This window comes from Archocentrus centrarchus, chromosome 6 (genome assembly GCF_007364275.1).
Source record: "Archocentrus centrarchus isolate MPI-CPG fArcCen1 chromosome 6, fArcCen1, whole genome shotgun sequence".
Classification (NCBI taxonomy): Eukaryota; Metazoa; Chordata; class Actinopteri; order Cichliformes; family Cichlidae; genus Archocentrus; species Archocentrus centrarchus.
The window spans coordinates 35,496,149-35,518,434 of record NC_044351.1 but is presented as its reverse complement, the minus strand read 5'-3'; the positions used below and the strand labels follow the sequence as shown (position 1 = coordinate 35,518,434).

The following is a 22,286-nucleotide window of genomic DNA, read 5'->3' as shown; positions in this document are numbered from 1 at the left end:
GAAAACTGCCAGACATGACAGGCTAAAAAAAAACAAAAAAACAAAAAAAACATATTTAAGTTCTAAATGGAGGTCTTTGAACCAACAGCATCAGCGACGATATCAGAAATGTTCAAATCAACAGAGACAAAAGAGCCTAGCAGCAGTGATGGATGGATGGCAGTGAAAACCCCTCTGTAGCATCCAGCCACAGCAGCAGGCAAACCTCAACAGCCAGAGTTAGAGATCCTTTTCATCCAGTGCATTCAGTCATTTATGATTGAGAACTAATTATTTTTGGGTAATTGGACTCATGGCCCAAAAACATGTTTCTAAAGACTAAAGACAAAATTTTGAATAGTAAAATAACTCTTTGATAAATAACTGTACGCCAGAGTCGTAAACATCCACACCTCTGCCTGTAAGTGTAAACAGCTGATAAATGAGTTTATTCTGAAAATCCAAACCGGAAGTCCACTTCAGCTTCTGTTTAGCTTGTGGCTAAGCTAGCTGACTATGGCTGCTTGGTTGGTCCAGCTGTGTTTGTGTCCTGGTTGAGCAGGTATCACCGGCAGGACGTGTCTGAGGAGACGGCGGGCTGAGAGCGGTTCGTGTCGTCGCACTTTGATCGTTTCCTGGACAAAATGCGGCTGTTTCTTCTTCTGCTGTCCTGCGGTACCGAGAGATGCTGCTGACGGGAGGACAGAGGAAGCAGGCGCCGTGTGAGCCTCCTCAGGTCCGCATGTGAGCTCTGCCGTCCGAGGCTGCGGCAGGGTTGTTTGTGTCGGTCTTTCAGCTGTGTGATTTCTTCGCTAAAGCTGTGAGAACCGGTGCTGTATACAGCCAATGTAGCTAAATGTTGCTCAGGTACCAACATGGGCGTTAAACGTGCTCCCAGATCAGGAAAGCTAAAAGTAGCTCCTTTGGTAGGCTTATGAATGCCATTTTTATTATTGGGCAATTAATCAAACATCAGGAAATGCTCAGAAGCAACGTGCCTGGGTCAAAGGTCATGTTCATGAAGGCCATGTTTTGTCCAGCCAGTAATCCCAAACAAATAAGGATATAAGTGAAGATGCTCTAAATACATCTCAGAGCTCAAAGTAATGTCCCCTCGTGTTTTGGTTCAAACCCCAAAGAGAACTTTTGCTCCCCTTTCTTTCCTGAAAATTACCGAGTCAGTTCACCCCAAAGCAAAAGCAGACCAGGTAATCTCACCTGTCAGGTGCCCAACCAGCAAATATTTAGCATTTAGTGTTCAGAAGAAATTCAGCCTCACTCGTTCATGTAGAAGTCACTCCACAGGCTGCGAGAGTTGCATGAAAAAGGTTATATTCAACGATGTGTAATTAAGTAATTCATTAATCATTTGTTGCAGCCATAACAGAATTGTGTGTGTGTGTGTGTGTGTGTGTGTGTGTGTGTGTGTGTGTGTCCTTTAGATGATGCCTTTCTGAGGGGAAATAATGGACAAATCGAGCCGGGTGTGTCGGCCCCAGCGGATTAGTGAGTCGTCTAAGGTGAGCCTGTGGTTTTGATCTGGCTGAAATCCAAAGGGATTCGGTTTAATGTGCTGTCATACAAAGAAAAGCATCCTCTGATTTATGAAAAAAACAATAACAAATACTTAGCAATGTGGCACTTAAAAACACAACAAATTGTTTTATGGTTTGTAAAATCGTGGAGAAATTGATGAATTGTTGCAGACTTTCTGGAGAATTGTGTGTCCAAAGTGCAGAGGATCTGGGGACTGTGTACAGCCCTCAGTACGGTCTCCTGTAAGATGATAAATCCGCTCACTTCTAGCCTCAGAGGCAAAATCAGACCGAAAACACCATCTCACTGCTACAGAATGAACACTGAGCGTGCCAAGAAACTGAATTTTGGCAGCAGTTGGAACAGCTCTGGGTTTATGTGAATCAGAGGAAATCTGCTGAAGTAAGCAGGAAAAAAGATTTTGAGGTAAACCTGGTATGTTTCAATGAGCTTTCTGTGGAAGGCTTCTGGGAGCGGGTGCTGATTTCACTGGTTTTTGTAGGAGATCCAGCCGTTTGAAATAAATAATGGTTGTCGGGGTGATTCTGTGCTGTGCCTGCAGGTCTTCCGCTGGGTGGATCAGGCCGCCGAGCTGCTGCAGGGCCTCAATGAGCAGCGGCAGCACGGCCAGTTCTGCGATGTGGTGCTCGTAGCCGACGACCAGCGGGTCCCGGCTCACCGAGCCCTGCTGGCCGTCTCCAGCCCATACTTCAATGCTATGTTTACCTTGGGCATGAAGGAGGAACACCAGCAGGAGGTACACAGGAAACACTCTGAAGAAGAGCTTTGGGCAAAGTTTCAGGAAATGAGTCTATGTATATATGTTAAATGATACATTAAAAGGTAAGACTCAGGTTTTATCGCAATTAAAAGCAAATATATGGCAGCACGGATCATTTGTTTCTGTCTTTGTTCTCAGTCAGTGTCTTCTTGGAGAAGCTCTAGTAGAATAGTGAAGTCACAATAATGACTCAAGTTGTAATGAAGTTATAGATGGAGTAGAGTACTCATTTTATTTCAAAATATAAATGACTCACCTGCGTTCTTCCTGTTGACAGGTGGAGCTGGTTGGGATGTCCTTCATTGGTCTAAAGGCTGTAGTGGACTTCCTGTACAGCGGAGAGCTGCCATTGGACGGAGGAAACATCGACTACGTGCTGGAAGCCGCCCACCTCCTGCAGGTAACTGTTAGGTTAAAGATGGAGGCCGAGCAGCAACTTCTGGGGCTGAAAAAGGAAACAAACGCACAAGTGCCAAAACTGCAGTTCCTCTAATGGCCACTTGAGGCTGGCCCCAAAGTGAGTCAGTCCCCACAGACTCCCATGTTAAAAGAAACAACTTTGCAGCTATAAAAAGCCTCTTTACAGCCTCTGTGGATAGTTTCTCCCTTTGTAACAAATATACATTTTATAACTCGCCAGTTTAGACACGTCAAGGCTTAAAGTGAGGGGTGTGACCTCTTTGATTGACAGGTGTGCAGCCATAGCTGTCTGCAAGGCCTCACTTTCAGTCACTGCACTGAACGTCTCCATTGTGTTTGTGGTATTGGTGCCTGTTGGAGCATTTTAATTGAATTATCTGACATAATATGTCTGAGAGGTTTGTAATAAATGAATTTGCAGTAAATATAGGTATGAAATATTGATCATTAGAGGATGACTGATGTATCACTTGGTCAATATTATGGGCCGATATTAGCATACGCTCCGATATGACAGCAGTTTGATTTTTAACAATTCGAAGGTAATTAAACTCAACATTGATCGGTGGTGATAATTAATGTGACCTGTAAAAACTCCCACATTGTTCAGGTGTGGCGAGTGGTGGATTTCTGCTGTCAGTACCTTGAGAAGGAGGTGAGCGAGGACAACTACCTGTACCTGCAGGAGCTGGCGCTGCTCTACAGCCTGGAGCGACTCGACACCTTCATCGACCACTTCATCCTCACACGCTTCGCCACGCTCTCTTTCAACCTGGACTTCCTTCGTGATATTCCTTTACACAAACTCAGCTCCTACCTCTCCAGTGGCCAGGTAAGACAAGCAGCTCTCACCACAACAGAAGAGCTGAACTAAAAAGTATTGAGAGCACTTCTCTTCATCGCCAGGTTCAGCACGACAGTGAGCAGGCTCTTCTCCAGGCCTCCCTGCAGTGGCTCAGCCAGACGCCTGAGCGGACCTCCCACGCCAGGCAGCTCCTCTCCCACATCCGATTCCCTCTGATGCCAGTGGGGGACCTCGTGAGCAGGGCGCTTCCGGCTGTGAGAGCTCTACTGCCCGAGGAGGCTGGCTGCGAGGCCCTGGTGGAGGAGGCACTAGCGTACCATGCCAGGCCCAACGCTCAGCCGCTCCTGCAAACTGGACGCACCGCACTGAGGGGGGGAGTGGAGAGGCTGCTGCTCATTGGAGGAGAGGTACAGAAGCTCATTTCGTTCCTGAAGATATCAACACAAGAGGCCATTTATCATTTTAAACGTGTCTTTAGTCTTCAAATTTACTTCTGGGCAGACTTGCTTTAGACTTAATGTCTTAACACTTGAGTGTCACTGTGAGTCTTTGTAAGGTTTGAGTCTTGCTAATATAAGGCGTTATTATTGTTATTATTTTAATCTTGAGATGTAAAACATAAAGGTGTGTCTGAAAGCTTAAAGCTGCGTTTGGCAGTGAAGACGCTCAGCGCGCAGGCAGCTGCGTTTGCACAAACAGCAGCATCACGAAGTGCTGAGCATCCCTTCCATGATGACTGGTTGGCTTTTTTGTAGAAAAATCCACTCTTTATTTCCCTTTTTCCACAGCCATCCAATTACAGTGAAGGGGCTGGACAAACACTGCTGTGTTTACCACACAGGCGTACAGGTTTATTATATATGCAGTTGATTCAGTTTTAGCATTTTTTCTTTTTTTTTCTTTTTTTTTATTATATTTTTATTGACATTCAGCATCCAGAAAATTAATATACATCTATTTCCAACCATATTGCCATGTATCTGTCTGAATGTCCCATTTTTAGGGGAAAGTAATGATAGGATTAAAATAAAATTAAAAAAACAAACAAAAAACAAACAAACAAAAAAAAACAAAAAGCACAGAACTACAAAAAAGGTACAATAGTACAATGAACTATCAAGAACATGAACGCTTGAGGGGAGGGGGTGGTTGTTTTTGTGAATCATGCATTAAATAAAGTTAACCAAAGTAGTATCCGGCCTGCGTGATATTATATAGTCTATCCATTTCTCCCATCGTGAATCAAATAGATCTGTCTTATGATTTATTTCTGCAGTTATTCTCTCCATCCTGTATATGTCCATTATAATGTCCATCCACATATTCAAAGTTGGGCTTTCCTGAGTGAGCCATTTTTTGGTAATAGCCTTTTTACCAGCCACTAGTAGGATATTAAACAGATATTTGTCTCTTTTCGGCCATTCTTTGGGCACCAGTCCAAAGAAAAGAACTTTACTCTCCAAGGGCAGATGGCTACCTAAAATGTCTCGTATTGCATTATGTATTCCCTTCCAGTACATTTTAATTGTCTGACAATCCCAAAATATGTGATAATGGTTAGCATTCATGCTTCCACAATTTCTCCAACAAGCTAGAGAGTTACCTTTGTACTGAGATTTCTGGTAAGGTGTGATAAAGTATCTAATCAGGCTTTTCCAGCCAAACTCCCTCCAACTTAGTGAGCTACTGCATTTCCATTGGTACTCCCAGATTGTTATCCATTCTTCCTCCGTTATATTTAATTCTCCCTCTATTTCCCATTTTGTTTTTATATAGATGGTCGAATGTGTTTCCATGTTCCTAAGCCCTTTATATAAACCTGAAATAATACCTCTGTCTTTGTTTGAATTATATGCTCTTTTAAACAGATCCAGCAGCTGTTTGCTTGATTCTGATATCCTTTTTATTTTTTCACTTACAAAGTGTCTCATCTGTAGGTAGCGGTAGAAATCCTGTGTTTCTAATGAGTATTTTTCTTTAATTATTTCAAAACTTAATAGTGTATTTCCCTTCATTATCTTGCATACTGCTGTTAGTCCTTTATGTGTCCATTCCTTAAATCTTGTATCTAACTTATTTGGTGTAAACTGTGTATCATATGCGCACCACTTAAGAATCACTGTATCTTCTTCTAATTTGAATTTTGTTTTTATGGTGTTCCATATTTTAAGGGTCTGATTGACCCATGGGTTTTCTATATTTTTTATGAAACTTTGTAAATTGCTATCCGCTATAAGTGCTTCTATGGGAATTGGAGTCAGGCCTTCTTCAATGCTTTTCCACTGGGCATCATATGAAGGATTACACCAGTATATCATTGGTCTTAATTGTGCTGCCCAATAGTAATCTCTGAGAGAGGGAAGGCCCCATCCTCCCTTCCTTTTTTCCAGCTGTAACGTTTTGAATCGGATCCTAGCCTTTTTTCCCTGCCATATGTATCTGGACAGGAGTTTGTCCCATTCATTGAATTGTTTTTGGTCTATTTGTATTGGCAAGGTTTGGAATAAGTATAGTAGTTTGGGGAGAATACTCATTTTTATAGACTCTATTCTTGAACTAAAGCTTAGATATGGGATTAAGCTCCATCTCGTTATATCGTCTTTCATTTTCTTTTGTACTGGTGAATAATTACGTTCAAATAGCTCTGAGAGATTTTTTGATATTACAATTCCTAAATATTTAAGAAATTCTGTTTCCCATGCTAATTGATACCTTTTCCTTATTTCTTCTGGTGGGGTATAGTTGTATTTAAGCAGCTGTGTTTTACTTATATTAATTTTATATCCTGATAAGTGGCCAAAATATTCAAACAATAGCATTAATTTAGGTAGAGAGCTTGTTGGTTGACCCAAAAAGACTAAAATATCATCTGCATAGCAGGCTAATTTATGCTCTCTCCCATGAACGTTGATGCCCTTTATTTCTTTATTTTGTCTTATGTATTGTGCTAATGGTTCCAGATATAATGCAAATAATAGTGGTGAGCATGCACAGCCCTGCCTTGTGCCTCTTTCCAACACGAAGCTAACTGATAGACCGCCATTAACTTTAACTCTAGCTGTGGGTTCGCTATATAATGCCTGTATTGTTTTAATTATTGTTTCATGTAGCCCAAATCTACGTAGTACTCGATAGAGGAAGCTCCAATTCACTGAGTCGAATGCCTTTTCTGCATCTATACTAATTACCATTGCTGCTATTTTATTTTCTTGAATGTGACTAATAATTTGTAATGTTCGTCGTATATTGTCCTGCGTTTGACGTTCTCGTATGAAGCCTGTCTGATCATTGTGTATCAATTTAGGCATGAGCTTTTCCAGTCTCCTGGCCATGATAGAAGTAAATAATCTGTAATCTATGTTCAGAACTGATATTGGTCTGTATGATCCACATTCTAATTTATCTTTATTTTCTTTTGGGATTGCTGAAATTATTGCTTTTTTCCAGCTGGGCGGCGTTTCCGCCTTTTTTAAAGCCCAGTTCAGTGTAGGAAGTATCACTGGTATTAGCTCCTCCTTTAACTCCTTATACCATTCTGCTGTATAGCCATCTGACCCTGGCGACTTATTTAATTTGAGCTTACTTATTGCCATTTTTAACTCCTCTACTGTTATGTCCTCCATCATTATTTTATTCTGTTCTTTATTTAACATTGGTAATTCCAGAGAATCCAGAAAATGATCTATTTCTGCTATGCTGCCCCCCTCCTTTTTGGAGTACAGCGTCCTGTAGTATACTTCAAATGCTCCCTGAACTTCTTTTAGTTTACTTTTGATTGTTTTTGTGACTGGATCTTTAATTTTATGGATTGTATTCTGTGCTATCTTTTTTTTAAGTTTCCAAGCCAGAACTTTCATTGATTTAGATCCACCTTCATAATATTTTTGTTTAAGAAACATCAATTTTTTCTTAATTTCATGTGTGGTCAAATCTCCAATTTCATTTCTTGTTTTTGTGATTTCCCCCCATAATTCTTGTGTTATTTTTTCCTTATGTTTTTTCTCTAATTCTTTTAGTTTATTCTGTAGTTCTTCTAATTTCTTATTTCTCATCTTTTTTTTGTAGGAAGATAGTGCTATAATTTTCCCTCTCAGTACAGCCTTCATAGCATCCCATAAAATGGGGGGAGATACATCTCCTGTGTCATTCATTTCTAAATAGAATTGAATCTCTTTTTTAATCTGTTCTTTTATAAGAGGATCGTTGAGAAGACTTGAGTTTAGTTTCCAATTGTTATTTTTTATTTGTAGGTTTAGATCAATGGACAGGTATATGGGTGCGTGGTCGCTTAAGTCTATTGTTCCAATTTCACATGTGTTTATCTTATCCTTGTCTTTTCCGAATGTTATAAAATAATCTATTCTTGTGTATACAGAGTGGGGTGTGGAGTAGTGAGTGTAATCCCTTTGTTTAGGGTGTAGGTATCTCCATATATCAATTAAGCCTACCTCTTTGAGTAATGTATTAACTTTCTTAATTAATGGTTTTGTATTCAGTGCTTTCCCATTAGAAGTATCTAGTTTAGGCTTTAAGTGTATATTCAGATCTCCTCCGCAAATCAGAAGACCTACTGTCTCAGTTGTCATCATATCAACAATTTTTTTAAAGAAATGAATGTCGCTTCCTGGTGGTGCATATATATTTAACATCGTAATTGGATTTCCCTCAATATTTCCCCTCACCAGTACAAACCTTCCCTCCTTGTCTATTCTCTCAAATACTTTTTCAAAATGTAGTTTGTCTGACAAAAGGATAGCGACTCCTCTCCTTCGCCCGGATTTGTATGAAGAAGAGAAGACAGTTGTAAATCCCATCCATCCATCCATCCATTCGCTTCCGCACATCCTGTTAAGGGTCGCGGGGGGGCTGGAGCCTATGCCAGCTGTCATAGGGCGAGAGGCAGGGTACACCCTGAACAGGTCGCCAGCCTGTTGCAGGGCCAACACAGAGGGACAGACGACCTTTCACACTCACATTCATGCTCTCATTCACACCTATGGGCAATTTAGATTAGCCAATTAACCTAACCCCAGTAAGTGCATGTCTTTGGAATGTGGGAGGAAACCGGAGTACCCGGAGGAAACCCACGCAAGCACGGGGAGAACATGCAAACTCCACACAGAGAGGGAGAGGCCTGGGCCAAGGTGGAATCAAACCCAGACCTTCCAGATGGTATTCTAACTGTGAGGCAGCAGTGCTAACCACTACGCCACCGTGCGTTGTAAATCCCATTCTTTTCAATTTCTCATGTTCCTTTAAATCCAAATGAGTTTCCTGTAGGTATACTATGTGGGCTTGTTCCTTTCTCATCTTAGTTATAATCCTACTACGTTTTATTGGACTCAGCAGACCATTCACGTTATAGGAGATTACTTTTATCTTACTATTAACCATACTCTAAGCTTCTGGTTATTTTGAGTGTGGCCGAACCCCATACAATCCACCCTCTCCCTGAACCTACATAAGCAAACCTCATTTCAACCTTAGAACTGCGAAGAACTATAACAACAAATGAAACACTTTGTTGTTCTTGAGTAACAATGAAATGAAAAACAGATAAATTTACTTCCAACTGTGGGGTCTTTGGTATGACCCTGAATAAACCCCGGTAGAAGGGGGGTTTCGAGGGTGGGCCTCTCTCACCTGATGGTGAGAAAGGGCCTTCCTTTGCCATCTGGCTAATGTCCCTTTCTTTGGCAGCCCATGTGAGATGCCCGACCGTTTTCATTGTCTTTTTTGCCATGCTTAATTCCTGTTCATTTATTTATTATATTATTTGTTTATTATTTTTTAATTATAGGAATCTCCAATAGTGTACATTCACACTTAAACTGTTTTTTTCATAGTATATCTCCACGTAAGAAACAAGAGAAAAACAAAGAGGGGGAGCCATATACACTCACCACCGATTTACATTGCTTAACATCTTCATCATGTATTGTTGTTATTCCCGATCTTGGCGTCTGAACGCTTGAAGTCTCTCCTTGTAGTCCCGGGTCCGCTCCCCACTCCTGTGGCTCCTGGTCTTTCTCTCTGTGCGCCACGAGAGACGCTCAATCTGTTCCATTAAAGTTTCCGGGCGTTTGATGACCGTTACCGGGAATCCCCTCTTTGCCAAGTCGCCGGTCGCTTCCTCTGCTGAGCCATATACCACGGTGCCTTCTGGATAGAAAACTCTCATCTTTGCTGGGAATGGGGTTTGGAACCGGATCTTTTTCTCCTTTAACACTGATTTCACCTCCACATAGTCCCTCCGCTGCTTCAGAACTTCGGGTGCATAATCGTGGTCCAAATTAACCTTGTTTCCCAGGTATTCAAACCCACGTTTCTGCCAGGCTAGTTTTAGTATTTGTTCTTTCGTCCTGTAGCTGGCCATTTTTGCCACGATGGATCTTGGTGCCGCATTTGGAGGCGGTTTTGGCACCAGAGCGCGATGTGCTCTTTCGACTCGCAGCTCCGCTGAATCTGGCATCTCCAGTTTACTCCTCAATAGGCTTTCCACAAAAGTCATCACTGATGGGGCGTTGTCTTCTGCTCCCTCTTTAATGCTGATGTTTTCTCTTCTGGACCGTCCCTCTAGGTCCGTTAACTTCGCGTCCATTTCCATGTGTAGTTTGAGCATCATCTTTACTGCCTCCTCGTTAACTTGTATTTGAGTTTCAGCATTCAGTAATCTTTCTTCAGCCTCCTCGACTCTCTTATTTGTGTTATTTATATCCTCTCGGATTTCCTTCAGTTGCATATTATTATCTTTCCTAAATTCTCTCAGTTCTCTGAGTATGAGGTCCAGGCTCGCGTTGCTAGCTTGTTCCCTCATGTCTGTTAGCATGTCGTTATCCTCAACGGCGCTGTTAGCAGGTGAAGTTTGGTCGACTCCGTCTCCCTCACTTGGTTCACCATGTGTAGATTTCTTACTGTTTTTTCCCCTTTGGCATCGTGAAGCCCTCACTCTTAATTTTTACTTTAGTACGTAGTCACTACGAATTCGGGTCACTGTGGGCTATTTTAGATTTTTATGTCGGGAGCAAGTTCACCTACGCTGCCGTTCCCTCGCTCGCCAGACCGGAAGCCGCATTTTTTCTTTTTAATTCACTGATCTGCCCGAGGGAACGACACAGTGGATGTGAAGTCACCTCACTCTTATTGTGAAAGGTCATATGCTGCCATTCTCGACTTGCGAGTGAATCGTCTCGCAACTTTGGGGAGGGCGACTGAAGCGTCTACAGGTGAGGGTGAAGAATGCTGGTGATTGGCATCTGATGGTTACCTAGGTAACCGTAGCCGGCCGTCCGCAGCAAAGCGATGCGAACCGCACGGATGGAGAGTTTTTCCCAAAGCGCTGACTGAAGCTCTGTGCGTCCTCGTCTCTTTGCTTTTGGAGGTTTCCGAGCGTGGAGAGGAGCTGAGCGCCAGCGTTTGCTCTCTGGACGGTGAAACGGGAAGTTGGGAGGTGGAGACCGAGCTGCCGGCCCAGCGGAGCCACCACTGCCTCGCGGTGCTCGGAGGCTTCATCTTTGCTGCCGGCGGCAGCTCTTCCAGGGACAACGGTGGAGACGCTGCCTGTAACCTTCTGTACAGATACGACCCCCGCCACAACCAATGGACCAGGGTAGAGTTTTCAGCTATTTTAATATTTTTCTTCCTGTTTGTTGTCGATTAGCAGCACAGACACACTAACAGCGTGTTTTTTTTCAAGGGTGCGCCGATGAACCAGCGACGAGTTGACTTCTACCTGGGGACAGTAGGAGAGTGCCTGATTGCCGTGGGAGGGAGGAATGACACTGGAGCTTTGTCCTCAGTGGAGATCTACTGTCCTGCTGAGGACTGCTGGACCTACGTGGCAGGCCTGCCCAGGTTAGACCTCATTACTGCTGGCTCCTCCTCTTTTATGGAGGAATGTCTCTGATAGATGAACTGTGAGGACTGCTTATGCTCCCCACATGTTAGAAACTGTACACAATAATACATTTGGATTGTGTCTTTCGCAGGTTTACTTACGGTCACGCTGGAACAGTTCACCGTGGCATCGTCTACATCTCTGGTGGTCACGACTATCAGATCGGCCCGTACCGCCGGGACGTCCTGAGTTACAATCCGTCACGCGATGGCGATGTGTGGGTGGAATGCCAGCCCATGTCTCTTGCCCGGGGCTGGCACTGCATGGCCTCCCTTGACCACCTAATCTATGCCATCGGAGGCAGTGACGACCACGAGGACACTACAGAACGCTTTGACATCCTGCAGATGGAGTCCTACGACCCACGCAGCGGCCAGTGGACTCGGGTTGCATCGCTGTTGCTGCCCAACAGCGAGGCGGGGCTCGCTGTCTGGGCAGGTAGGATCTATGTTCTTGGGGGCTACAGCTGGGAGAGCATGGCATTCTCCAGAGCCACACAGGTATATGACCCTGACAAGGGGTCATGGTCTAGAGGGCCTGACCTGCCCAAACGCATCGCGGGGGCTTCAGCATGTGTGTGCACCGTGAAGCCTCTGCCACTGTCAGCCTCACCAGAGAAGAAGAAGATGGAGCCAGGGGTGAAAGGAAGATCACGCCCTGTGTAACAACAGGGATGGACTTCAGATGGACTCCTGGTACCCTGAATAGGAGATCAGTACTTTATTAGATCTCCTACATGACAGAAAAAGTAAGAGCAATAAGGACAACCACCAACATCTTTCTCCTGGAGCACACTGGATAACTATGTTAACAAAAATGACGTCATGTGATTGACAGGCTGTCCTGCATTTTGGCTTTAGCATCGGAGAGTTTGTCTGGCTTTGCAGGCTGGATAGAGGCCCCAGTATTCTGTACTGTGACCCACATGGTGGCCAGTGAACTTGGGTGGTGCTGCCCCAGAGCGATCCAGGACTCTGTAGTCCGTACACTGGACAAATCGCACACAGTGTTAGCTCAGGCAGGCCACAATCGCAGCCGATCAGCTGATCTCAGTGCCAGCCTTCATCTGTTTATGGCTCAGCTGATGCCTTTATACACATCCATCATGCATCATGAAGTTGCTTTAGCCTAACTGTAGTTTCTGCACATCTGCAACCCTCTTTACAACCCTCCTCCTTTTCTTGCTGCATCTGACTTAATGTCATTAAATCTGCTGCCACTGACTGTCTTACTGCTGATTTTTTTATTTACTGTGTCGTTTGTGACGTCTTAAAGCTGGATGTGTGTTTGGTGCAGATGTTTGGAGCCTCCAAAGCAAAGAACAGCCTGAGTTCAGTACAGTTTCTCTGAAATGTGAGCTTTGCATTGTGAGTGCAGAATGTGCAACGAGAAGTCAGTCGTCTGTTAAAACAGATGAACTTGGTTAAGCATGTGGGAAGAATTGATTCCACGTGTCTGTAACAAAACGGGCACCCAGCAGCTCCACAGAGGTGCAGACCGCTCACTCGTGCTTTTAGGACTGAACATGAATGTTTTATGAAAGACATAACCACTCCCTGCATTCATTACACAGATTATTTATTATATGGGCAGCAACAACAACCTTGACACACAGACTGCGCGTCACGCTCAGTCCTGTATTTTTTTTAATAAAATAGTTTCAAAAGTATTTGTTGAGCATTTGTAACATTTGCTTTTGATTCAAAATGATGTAAAACATTAGAAAAATAGAAGAGAGCTTTTCTGTATCATTGGCCACATATTTGTTTGTCACATTCATCATTATTAGTAAACAAGCCTTTGACGGAGGCTTCGGCGTTGGGTGATCCAGTGTGGCATCTTCCCTCGCAGCGGCCTCAAACGAAGGGGTAGTACGGGTGAGACTTGATCCTGAAAACAGAACAACAATAATCGGTTTGATGCCGCAGAGCGTGGAGGCAGCCGGTGGGCGGTGACTTACTCATCAATTACGCAGGCCTTCCACCCTCGGTTCAGTCCTTTCAGTGCACTCATGTCTTCTTCAGTCAGACTGAAGTCAAAAATCTGCATTGAAACAGACAGACAGGGTAGAAATATACCTGCTGTAAACTCCAGCATTTAAACACACTGTCATCATTAAACAGAAACGGCTGATTTCATCTCAAAATTAACTGCGTTGTGCTGAGAAGTTGAACCAGGGAGCTAAGCTGGACTTGAACCACATGATGGTGCACTGAGCTTCCCCCCGCTGGTCAATAAAGAGATTGCAGCTATAAGGTCCTTTCTTATTCCTACACTCACCTGAGTTCCAGTTGCTTCTTACCTTTGTGTTTTCAAGGATGTGATGAGGCTTTTCACTCTTGGGGATGACCGCTATACCCTGCTGCACATGGTACCTCAGCAGCACCTGAGAAAGGATGACCGTTACTAACCATGAACACACACACAGCGGGCACAGCTTCACACTCACCTGTGCAGGGCTGCGTCTGTGCTTCTTGGCTATATCTGCAACAACTGGGTCCTGCAGCAGCTGATAGGGATCGCTGTCTTCTCTGAGGCTGAGACAGGAAGGTTAGACACAGCAGGTAGTCAGGGAAGGATTAATGAACATGCCCTATGGGCCACAACTACACGGGCTGAGGGGGTACCAAGGCCTCTGTTAGAAGTAGCTGTTAGCATTTTTTATTGGAAAGTAAATCGACCAACCGTGAAGAGATGCAAAAAAAAAAATAGAAACAGCGAGAAGCATAAATGGACAACAAAGAATGACAAACAATTTAGAACAGACCCAAAAATAAACGTGTGAAACAGCTTCAAAGATGGATGCAAAATCCCTCCAAAATAACCCAAAGTTATCCAAACGATGCAGAGCACAGAGACGGGTAACGAGACAAAGTGAACTCTGCCAAATGGAAACTGTCTGCAAACAGAGGCAAACTAATGTGGGGACACACAAAAGAACACAACTACACCTACAACCTGCGAGTACCGTGCAGCGCAAGCTTCTGTGATTAGAGAGTGTGCAAAGAAAAGCACAACTATCAGGATACATTTGTGTATATTTTTCAAATATGGTCAAATAATCTGCCCTCATCAAAACGAGGTGCAGCGTCCGTATACAGTTTGTTTTATACACTGAGCTATGACCTTCCTTCCTGACAGGTCGTTTCACTGCCAGCTCTGAATGACTGAAACCTTTTTAGCTCCTGAGCCTTGGAGGTAAGGCGAGGAGCTATTAAACATGAAATGCTAAAAACATTTGGAAAACCAAATGTTCTCCTTTTCTGTTTTGGTTGTAGGTGTGAAACATGAGCTGGGGGGGGGGGTGGGAGGGCTTACAGTTCCGATGATCTTCCAGGTGAACCGAAGGGGCTGTAGGCTGTCAAGGCGATGTTCCTGGATTTGCAGAACTCTATCATCTCTGTCTGAACCAGGTAAGGATGTAGCTCCACCTGGATGGCATGCAAACATACAACAGGTAAGCAGATTGGCTACAAGAGCTGGAGGGGGGTTAGCTATTAACACTTTTGTTGTTAAATGGTTAAATGAAAGGCATTTATTTTGAAAATTGGGCCTCTTAAAGCATGCTGACGAAGCTCTAAAACGAGATGATGGTTTTTGTCTTCTTGCCAAAATAAAGCAGGAGGATGTTGACATCAAACATTCTGTGAGCTTTTACCTTTCCAGTCTGTAGACTCCAAAACTACTACACTATGTTCTTTACTCTTCAAGGATGTGCAGCATGATATTGATATTCCTGGATGTTTAGTACCTTTGTACACTTTGGCTGTATTTATCTGGAGAGTAAACAACATGGAGGATTTCAGGCTGCTAATGCTAATAAATGTTAATGATATGCAGCCTCTTTCTTGTGCCTGATTGGCTCATGTGATAATGTGCTGTGTGATTGGCTATACCTACTTGACCATTATTGACTGACATGGAGAAACTGAAACCCCAGATTTCCAGGTAAAGAGCCAGTCTGTTTATAGCAGGGATCCTCAAATCCAGGCCTCGAGGGCTGGTGTCCTGTAGCTTTTAGATGTGTCCCTGATCCAACACACCTGAATCAAATGGCTGAATTACCTCCTCAGTATGCAGTCAAGTTCTCCAGAGTCCTGCTAATGACTTCTATATTTGACCCAGGTGTGCTGAAGCAGAGACACATCTAAAACCTGCAGGACACCGGGCCACGAACCTGGAGTTGAGGATCCCTGGTTTATAGGAATGTCAGTTCTAGGCTGTAGCCTGATTGATTAGCCTATGATGGCTTCTGATTGGCTGACCTTTGTCTAACATATTGGTCAGGGATGACTCGTGGCCACAAATAGTACAAACTGTGACTCATCATTGAGCAATATTAAAGCCATACCTACTGCTCAGCAATATTGCTCAAATATGAGCAACATGGTTGCCTTATGATTATAGGGATGTTCTATATAATGAACTGATATCAGCAGGTTATAAAGTAATATTCCTATACACACACAAGTATAATATGATGTGAATATTTGGTAAGTATGCATCATATCTGGCTTATTGTTATAGATTACATAAATAGACATTATGTAGTACACATACTTGTACAGAGTGCAGTATTTTCTCTAATCTGTTTCCATGGAGATGTTAGTGTCTGCTCTGGGATGGTTACCAAACAGTATTTGTAGAAATGTTAAAGATAATCCCAGAATATCTCTGACAGCATGATTACGATAGTTTTGATTAATGAGTATTGTTAATATTGAAAACACATTTTTGCTGGCATATTTGTATTTGGATCAAAGTTTAAGGCAAAGCCTCCAAATTAGAGTAAAATAGTTCTGCAGCGGATAATCAGGCGTCTGCTGAAGGGTTCCTGTAATCAGACGGGGCTGTGATGTTATCCTGACCTCTATATTTATCCCATATTTTCATTCATCGTGCACAAGATTTGAAGCATATTGGTCTTCCATGAAGAAACCGAGAGCCTCGATTTTGAAAACCTGACACAGAGCGAGTCCCTCCTGTTAGTCACTGTCGGGGTGGGGGTGGGACTGAAGCTGCTGTCCAACAGTATGAGTGTGAGAGGACGAGGCCGACAGTAGCAGCTTAAATACTTGAAGCTGATACAGCCCACCTCATCGACTTTAAATTACTTCCACCTGTCAGTTAAAAATCAGGTGAGGAGTGCAGCCATCGGGGAGGGGCTCAGAGTAGAGCTGCTGCTCCTCCACATCGAAAGGAGGCAGTTGAGGTGGTTCAGGCAACTGACTAGGATGCCTCCTGGGCGCCTCTTGGGTGAGGTGTTCCAGGCATGTCCTACTGGGAGGAGGCCCCGGGGCAGACCCAGGACACGCTGGAGAGATTATATCTCTCGGCTGGCCTGGGAAAGCCTTAGAGTCCCTTCAGATGAGCAGCCACTAGTCCTCGCTGGGCTGTTGACTGTTTGACAGTTAGTGTTGCTGGCTCATGTACTTAGCTTGTTTTTCTTGCTGTGCTTCTTTGATTTGCATCTAACCAGTTTGTTCCCTGTGCCCAGATTTCCTGGAGCTGAGAGAGGAGAGGTTAGCCACGAGAACCCCCCCAGGAGGACACTGCATTATTCATGATTCAGAACTTTGTAAATAAACCTGACTAAACTTTTATTCCGGAGTCCTGCCTCTGAGCCCCCGTGCCGTTGGCCATGTCACTACATATATTTGATTTTTTTTTTTTGATAAATCATTAAATAATTTGAAAACTGTGAAATCTGCACAGAAGCACAGATTGTGCAGAGCTGGTTTCAGAGTTCGAACAGTGCAGCACAGACAGCTTTGTTAGCTTAGCAACGATCCCACCGATAATAAGTGTAGAAGCACTCAGGGACATGCTGGATATGTGTACAAACACCAATGAATTAGGAAATGTTTCATGGCATGTTGTACAGCTTGTGAAAACGAGGCTTCGTGGCCTCTGTGACCCATAAATGGATGTACTTGCAGTACCTGATTGACAGCAGGGGGAACCCTGCACAGAGCAAGAAGCCTCTCCAGCTGCAGGATGCTGAAGTTGGACACACCGATGCTCCTCACCTTCCCTGAGGCTTGCAGGGCTTCCATCCCCTGCAACAAAACAGAGACGGTACGCATGCATCTGCCATCCTTTCTGGAAGCTTCATGTGGGCGATGTCGTCAGGTAGATAACATCCAGATATTCCATATTTACACTAACCAAGAAACATTCAGCCTGTATGTGCTTCAAAAGATTTCATAGATACAGCTAAAGAATGACAGAGCTATACGATCATTTTCAGGTTTGCATCTATCATGTATTTCCTTTGACCCTTTATTATCATTTAAACATATATTTCATAAGGTTGTTTCCCCAAAATAACACCAGTCTTTATTTCACTTTCACTTGTATACATTTTTATTTCATATTATTGATGTTTTCATTTCAGAAATGGCTTTTCCCACTTTCTTCACCAACTGTTGTGTATCTGTGATTAACATTCAGTCATGTGATTATTTAATAACTGTTTCAAACCTATATGATACAGAAGCAACACTTCATACAGACTGCATCATCTTACCCTCCACACATCTACGTAGTCTACATCAGAGGTCTGAATCTTTCCATCCTTCTTTGGGAAAAGCTCATCACCCATTTTCTGCAGGGAAATTCAGATGTGGTCAGACAAAGAGCACGCCCCCCCCCACAATGATCACATTAATACTTTTAAGGATACGCAGTCATGTAAAACTCATGTGCATCCTCTTTAAATTCTAAGACTTTAAATATCAGGACCTTTCTCCAGACCTCAAACAGGAACTTGTGCAATGATGGCAGAATGAGTGACAGTAAATCTTGTGCTCAACCTTTAAGCCAACAGGGAAATGCACAAGGTAAAGATCCAGGTAGTCCAGCTGGAGATCACGTAGGGACTTATTGAGGCACACAGGGATGTCTTCTGGGGCATGATGGGTACACCACAGCTATGAAGGAAAGTTTCCGGACAGCAAGAGTTAACAGTACAGTATATGTCAGCATATCAGTACTCATAGATATGAGTACTTAAATAAGCTGTCCCAGCTCTCACACCAGCTTTCCCACCTTGCTGACTATGAACACGTCCTCACGCCGGATGATGCCCTGCTGCATCTTGGAGCGGAGAGCCTTCCCGATGTCCACCTCGTTTTGATAGCTGTAGGCGGTGTCTATGTGGCGGCAGCCAGCCGCAATGGCGGTCTCCACGGCGCCCTGGATCGATGTCTGTGACAGATGAGAGGACTGCGACAACAGGACAGGAGAGTTAATGTCTGCTGATCTTCACTCAGAATGGAAGCTCGTGGTTCTCGGGCACTTTTACCTCAATATTAAAGTAATATGGCAGATATGCATGAAGTCAAACAGCATCATCAGTGACAGTCACACATCTGCAGAACCTACTCCTGGAGTTCTGTTTTTGGTTGGTTTTTAGAACGTACCCATGAACTGATTTTGGTTTTGATAGCTCATTATGATCTTCTTGCCCTGGTCCCCTGACAGACGCCTTGTCTTCATGCTAAATGTCAGCGTTCAGTCAGCTGTGAGCCATGTGTGGGCTCATAACGACTGAAGGCTGAAATCTTTCAGGGATCGAGCTGAAATACTGCTGACTTCGACTTTCCTGCTTCACAAACTGAAATGTTATTGGATTCTTCTGATACATGATGAATGTGTGCACGTGGTCCTCACCAACATCCCACCCCAACACCCCAACAAACCATCTACCTTCAAAATGCACCACAGTGAAATCCAGAAACCAAAGCCTCACACAAGAAACAAGCAGAAACACCAACAGGTCGTGTGGTGGTCCACATCGTGAGGACACCCCCACTCCGATTGAGGCCAGCAGCGTGCTGACGAGCCCACGCGAGTGGTCCCAGCCTACAGACCAAGCTGCAGTGGACACCAGCGTGCAGAAACATGCAGGAAGGCCTCCAGCAGTGCCCGGGGTCTCCACCCAGACCCAACAGAGGCCAGACAGCCCATCTGGGTCGCACCCAGGCAGCACGAACAACCAGGAAGAGGAGCCCACGGCACTGCGAACAGACCCAAAGCCCAGAAAAAACACCAGCTGGCACCGGGGCGCCGGGGCACAGCCCCGCAGGGCCGAGTCAGACACAGCAGGAAGGACGGAGGATCTGGTAGCAAAGAGGTGTGCAGATGTCCATCAGCTGCTGATGAGCTTAATTAATAGTTTAATTGGTAAATCTTACCCTGTGTGAGATTTCCTAATTGTGTGTGTCTGATCTGGACCTCTGCCTAAACGAACACTTTACTCCCTGTTTGTTAAATCGTATGTGTGCATTTGATCCTGTTACATGTAATTATAAAGTCGTGTTCCATGATGTGAATTTGAATATACATTTTGATCTGTGTAGAGGATCCACATCTCATTGTCAAACTTGATCACTCTTCCAGGTGAACAAATAATCTGCCAATCAGAATCGAGTTCTTTCAGTCACCTCCCTTCACACATATCAGTAAATACGCCTTTATTTTAATGCTCATATTCAAAAGCATTATTAAACATAACTCTCAACAATACAGCAGAAAATAGCTGAATAATTCCTTGCAGTGAAATGCAGATCCATAAATGAGACTACCTTCCATGTCCCGAGACCCAGGACCGGCATTCGACAGCTGTCATTCAGCTCGATGGTCCCGGCCACCTGTGTGTCCTCCACAGAGTACATCTGATCACCGTGAGACAAAAACAGCAAAAGCAGCAGCTCTGTTCACAACTGTGCAGCGCCACAGCTTTCCTCTTCCTCTTTCTCCCCTCTGAGCGCTGCTGCTGAGTCAGAGTCCTTCCTTTTTCTGCTGATTTGACTTTATCTCATGTCTTTCTGACCTTCACTCACTCCCTTCTCTTCCACCCACAAGTTTCCTTTTCTTCCTGTTATCAGTCCACAAGTTAATTATTGGACAGCAGGCAGAGAACTTCACTACCATGCAGTATTTATCTGTAAATAGTAAGTGAGGAGGAACATGTTGCAAAGGTCACTTCTGTCATCAAGGTGGCAATGCACACACACACACACACACACACACACACACACACACACACACACACACACACACACACACACACACACACACACACACACACACACCTGCTGTAATGTTCCCACTTAACATTAGATGGCAATGTTGTATCTTTTTTATCCAATACGATCTGTAATTATGTTACTTCATAATTTCTGTTTTGTTTCTTAGTGTTACTCTTATTTTGAAATGTCAGCCATACTGTGATTTTTTTTAGTTTCACTTTTTTATCAGATTTTATATTATATTGTGATGTCATTTTAATCTCATGTAGTCACATTTTCTGTACCAAAGATTTCAAACCCCAGAATCAAATCCTCCTTGTGATAGTTGTTTCAAATAATTTTAAGAAACCTCTCAAGCAGCTCTTGCATGGAGGAGTGGTACCATACCTGAGACTGGCAGGTATTCAAAACACACAAAACATTATTTATGCTAAAGACGGCAATAGTAGCTCCTTAGTCTCACACAATAATTTAACATGTATCATTTGGGTATTTTTGACGTTATGTAAATATAACATTTATCTGAAGGTTCTGTTTTAAAGAGGCTCAAATGTTTGTTTAGATATGATGAAAAATCTGCTGTTGACCTTTTTCTTTTACATGACTACACTTTAAAACCCGAATCAAGCCCTGCAGCTTTGACCTCCTGAGACCCCAGCTCCTGTTTCACCATATTTGAACCTGAAATGCATAAAAATGAAACTTCGTGTAACAGAAAGTAGTTCAGAAAAGAAAAGCTGTGCTCTCATATGGAGACAGTGGGTTTATTTTACAGCATAATGTAATAAAGTCAGCATTGTGTTAACAAAGTATGAAACACCTTATTGAGCAGGATGAGGGATGAGGTGCAGAACAGCATGAATGTAATATCCCCACATGAGGACTCATGAGTTCATCTGTGATGAACACAAGATAACTCTGCATGTAAAAAAGACCACACTGTTTGTAACAAGCAACAAAGAATCAAAGTGTGAAGCTTTAATGTGTTTGTGTGGTTTTTACTGCCATAAAAGGTTTTTAAAAGGCTCATAAGACAGACATGAATGAGCTTCCAGAAGACCGTGTGTGTGTGTGTGTGTGTGTGTGTGTGTGTGTGTTGCTTGACTTGACCATCAATTGAGATCAACAGCCCAGCTTTGAACCACTTGCATGCTGAAGACAAATCCACCAATCAGTTTAAAGTATAATCGGCCAATCAGAATGCTCCTTTACATTTAAATGCACCAACTGAAAACAGCTGTCAGGTGCGCGGCATACCTGCTGAATTACAGGCAGGCTGTGGCCTGTAATATATCTGTAATATCCCTGTTACATTTGCCTCGGTGCGCCGGTCGAACACCTGCTTCTAAATCAAAAACTCCGATCAAAATACTTTTTGAACTGTTTTGCACACAGGAGCTGTCAGCTGGTTTGGACAGGAAGCTGCGGGCTTTTGTGAACACAGTTTGAGTTTTTGGATGTGTGTTTAGGGTTTTGAGAAAATGGGTGGTGGATTCAGAAATGCTACAGTTAACCTATATCTTGGTTTTTCCTTTTTGTTAATCTCCTCTAAGAGATTACGGTTAAAAAACTATTTTCCCCGACGTGTCTGTAACTTTTCAGGAATCCCATTTTGTTCTAAGATGGATGCAAAAGTCTTACTGACCTCAGCACCAGTGTTTAAGGCCCTAGCATAAGCTTTTCTTGAAAATGCATCAATAACTGTTAGCAAATACTTAAAACCATCATTATTTTTAGCCAAGGCTTGCATATTGAATTGGAATTGCTTGGAACTGATTCAGAGTTCGGGTGTCAAAAACTCTGTTTCTGAGGAAATTAATTCTTGCTGGCTTA

General features: G+C 43.5%; 2 protein-coding genes and 1 long non-coding RNA gene across 4 annotated transcripts; 2 read left to right on the top strand and 1 right to left on the bottom strand.

Annotated features, from left to right (window-relative positions):
- The first annotated feature begins 468 nt into the window (after nucleotides 1-468).
- On the top strand, nucleotides 469-13,033 carry klhl36 (kelch-like family member 36). Of its 2 annotated transcripts, none has more exons than XM_030730909.1 (9): nucleotides 469-715; nucleotides 1,422-1,499; nucleotides 2,078-2,272; nucleotides 2,574-2,696; nucleotides 3,327-3,548; nucleotides 3,623-3,928; nucleotides 10,903-11,130; nucleotides 11,218-11,375; nucleotides 11,510-13,033. In XM_030730909.1, exons 2-9 carry the CDS (start codon nucleotides 1,446-1,448, stop codon nucleotides 12,081-12,083), a joined length of 1,860 nt encoding a protein of 619 aa, XP_030586769.1. In that variant the 5' UTR covers nucleotides 469-715; nucleotides 1,422-1,445; the 3' UTR covers nucleotides 12,084-13,033. The 2 variants fall into 2 exon arrangements, with proteins under 2 accessions (XP_030586769.1, XP_030586770.1); XM_030730910.1 differs by having other exon boundaries at nucleotides 469-799.
- On the bottom strand, nucleotides 12,980-20,356 carry LOC115781302 (aldose reductase-related protein 2). Its single transcript, XM_030730912.1, has 10 exons — nucleotides 20,007-20,356; nucleotides 18,469-18,645; nucleotides 18,234-18,350; nucleotides 17,948-18,025; nucleotides 17,361-17,477; nucleotides 14,737-14,849; nucleotides 13,868-13,955; nucleotides 13,721-13,804; nucleotides 13,379-13,461; nucleotides 12,980-13,308 (listed from the first exon to the last, which is right to left on the bottom strand). Exons 1-10 carry the CDS (start codon nucleotides 20,094-20,096, stop codon nucleotides 13,275-13,277), a joined length of 981 nt encoding a protein of 326 aa, XP_030586772.1. The 5' UTR covers nucleotides 20,097-20,356; the 3' UTR covers nucleotides 12,980-13,274.
- Nucleotides 16,710-19,141, top strand: LOC115781303 (uncharacterized). Its single transcript, XR_004020072.1, has 3 exons — nucleotides 16,710-16,828; nucleotides 16,916-17,550; nucleotides 17,915-19,141. It is a non-coding gene; the product is annotated as an uncharacterized LOC115781303 (long non-coding RNA).
- Nucleotides 20,357-22,286: the final 1,930 nt, after the last annotated feature.

What these genes read in the sequence shown, in the direction of transcription:
- LOC115781302 (XM_030730912.1), bottom strand. Translation starts at nt 20,096, where the DNA reads ATGTACTCTGTGGAGGACACACAGGTGGCCGGGACCATCGAGCTGAAT. An exon ending in TTCCCCCTGCTGTCAATCAG is followed by an intron (nt 14,850 to 17,360) that starts GTACTGCAAGTA and finishes CATGCCATCCAG; the next exon opens with GTGGAGCTACATCCTTACCT. An exon ending in ACATCCTTGAAAACACAAAG is followed by an intron (nt 13,462 to 13,720) that starts GTAAGAAGCAAC and finishes GTTTCAATGCAG; the next exon opens with ATTTTTGACTTCAGTCTGAC.
- klhl36 (XM_030730909.1), top strand. Translation starts at nt 1,446, where the DNA reads ATGGACAAATCGAGCCGGGTGTGTCGGCCCCAGCGGATTAGTGAGTCG. An exon ending in AAGCCGCCCACCTCCTGCAG is followed by an intron (nt 2,697 to 3,326) that starts GTAACTGTTAGG and finishes CACATTGTTCAG; the next exon opens with GTGTGGCGAGTGGTGGATTT. An exon ending in TGCTGCTCATTGGAGGAGAG is followed by an intron (nt 3,929 to 10,902) that starts GTACAGAAGCTC and finishes TTGCTTTTGGAG; the next exon opens with GTTTCCGAGCGTGGAGAGGA.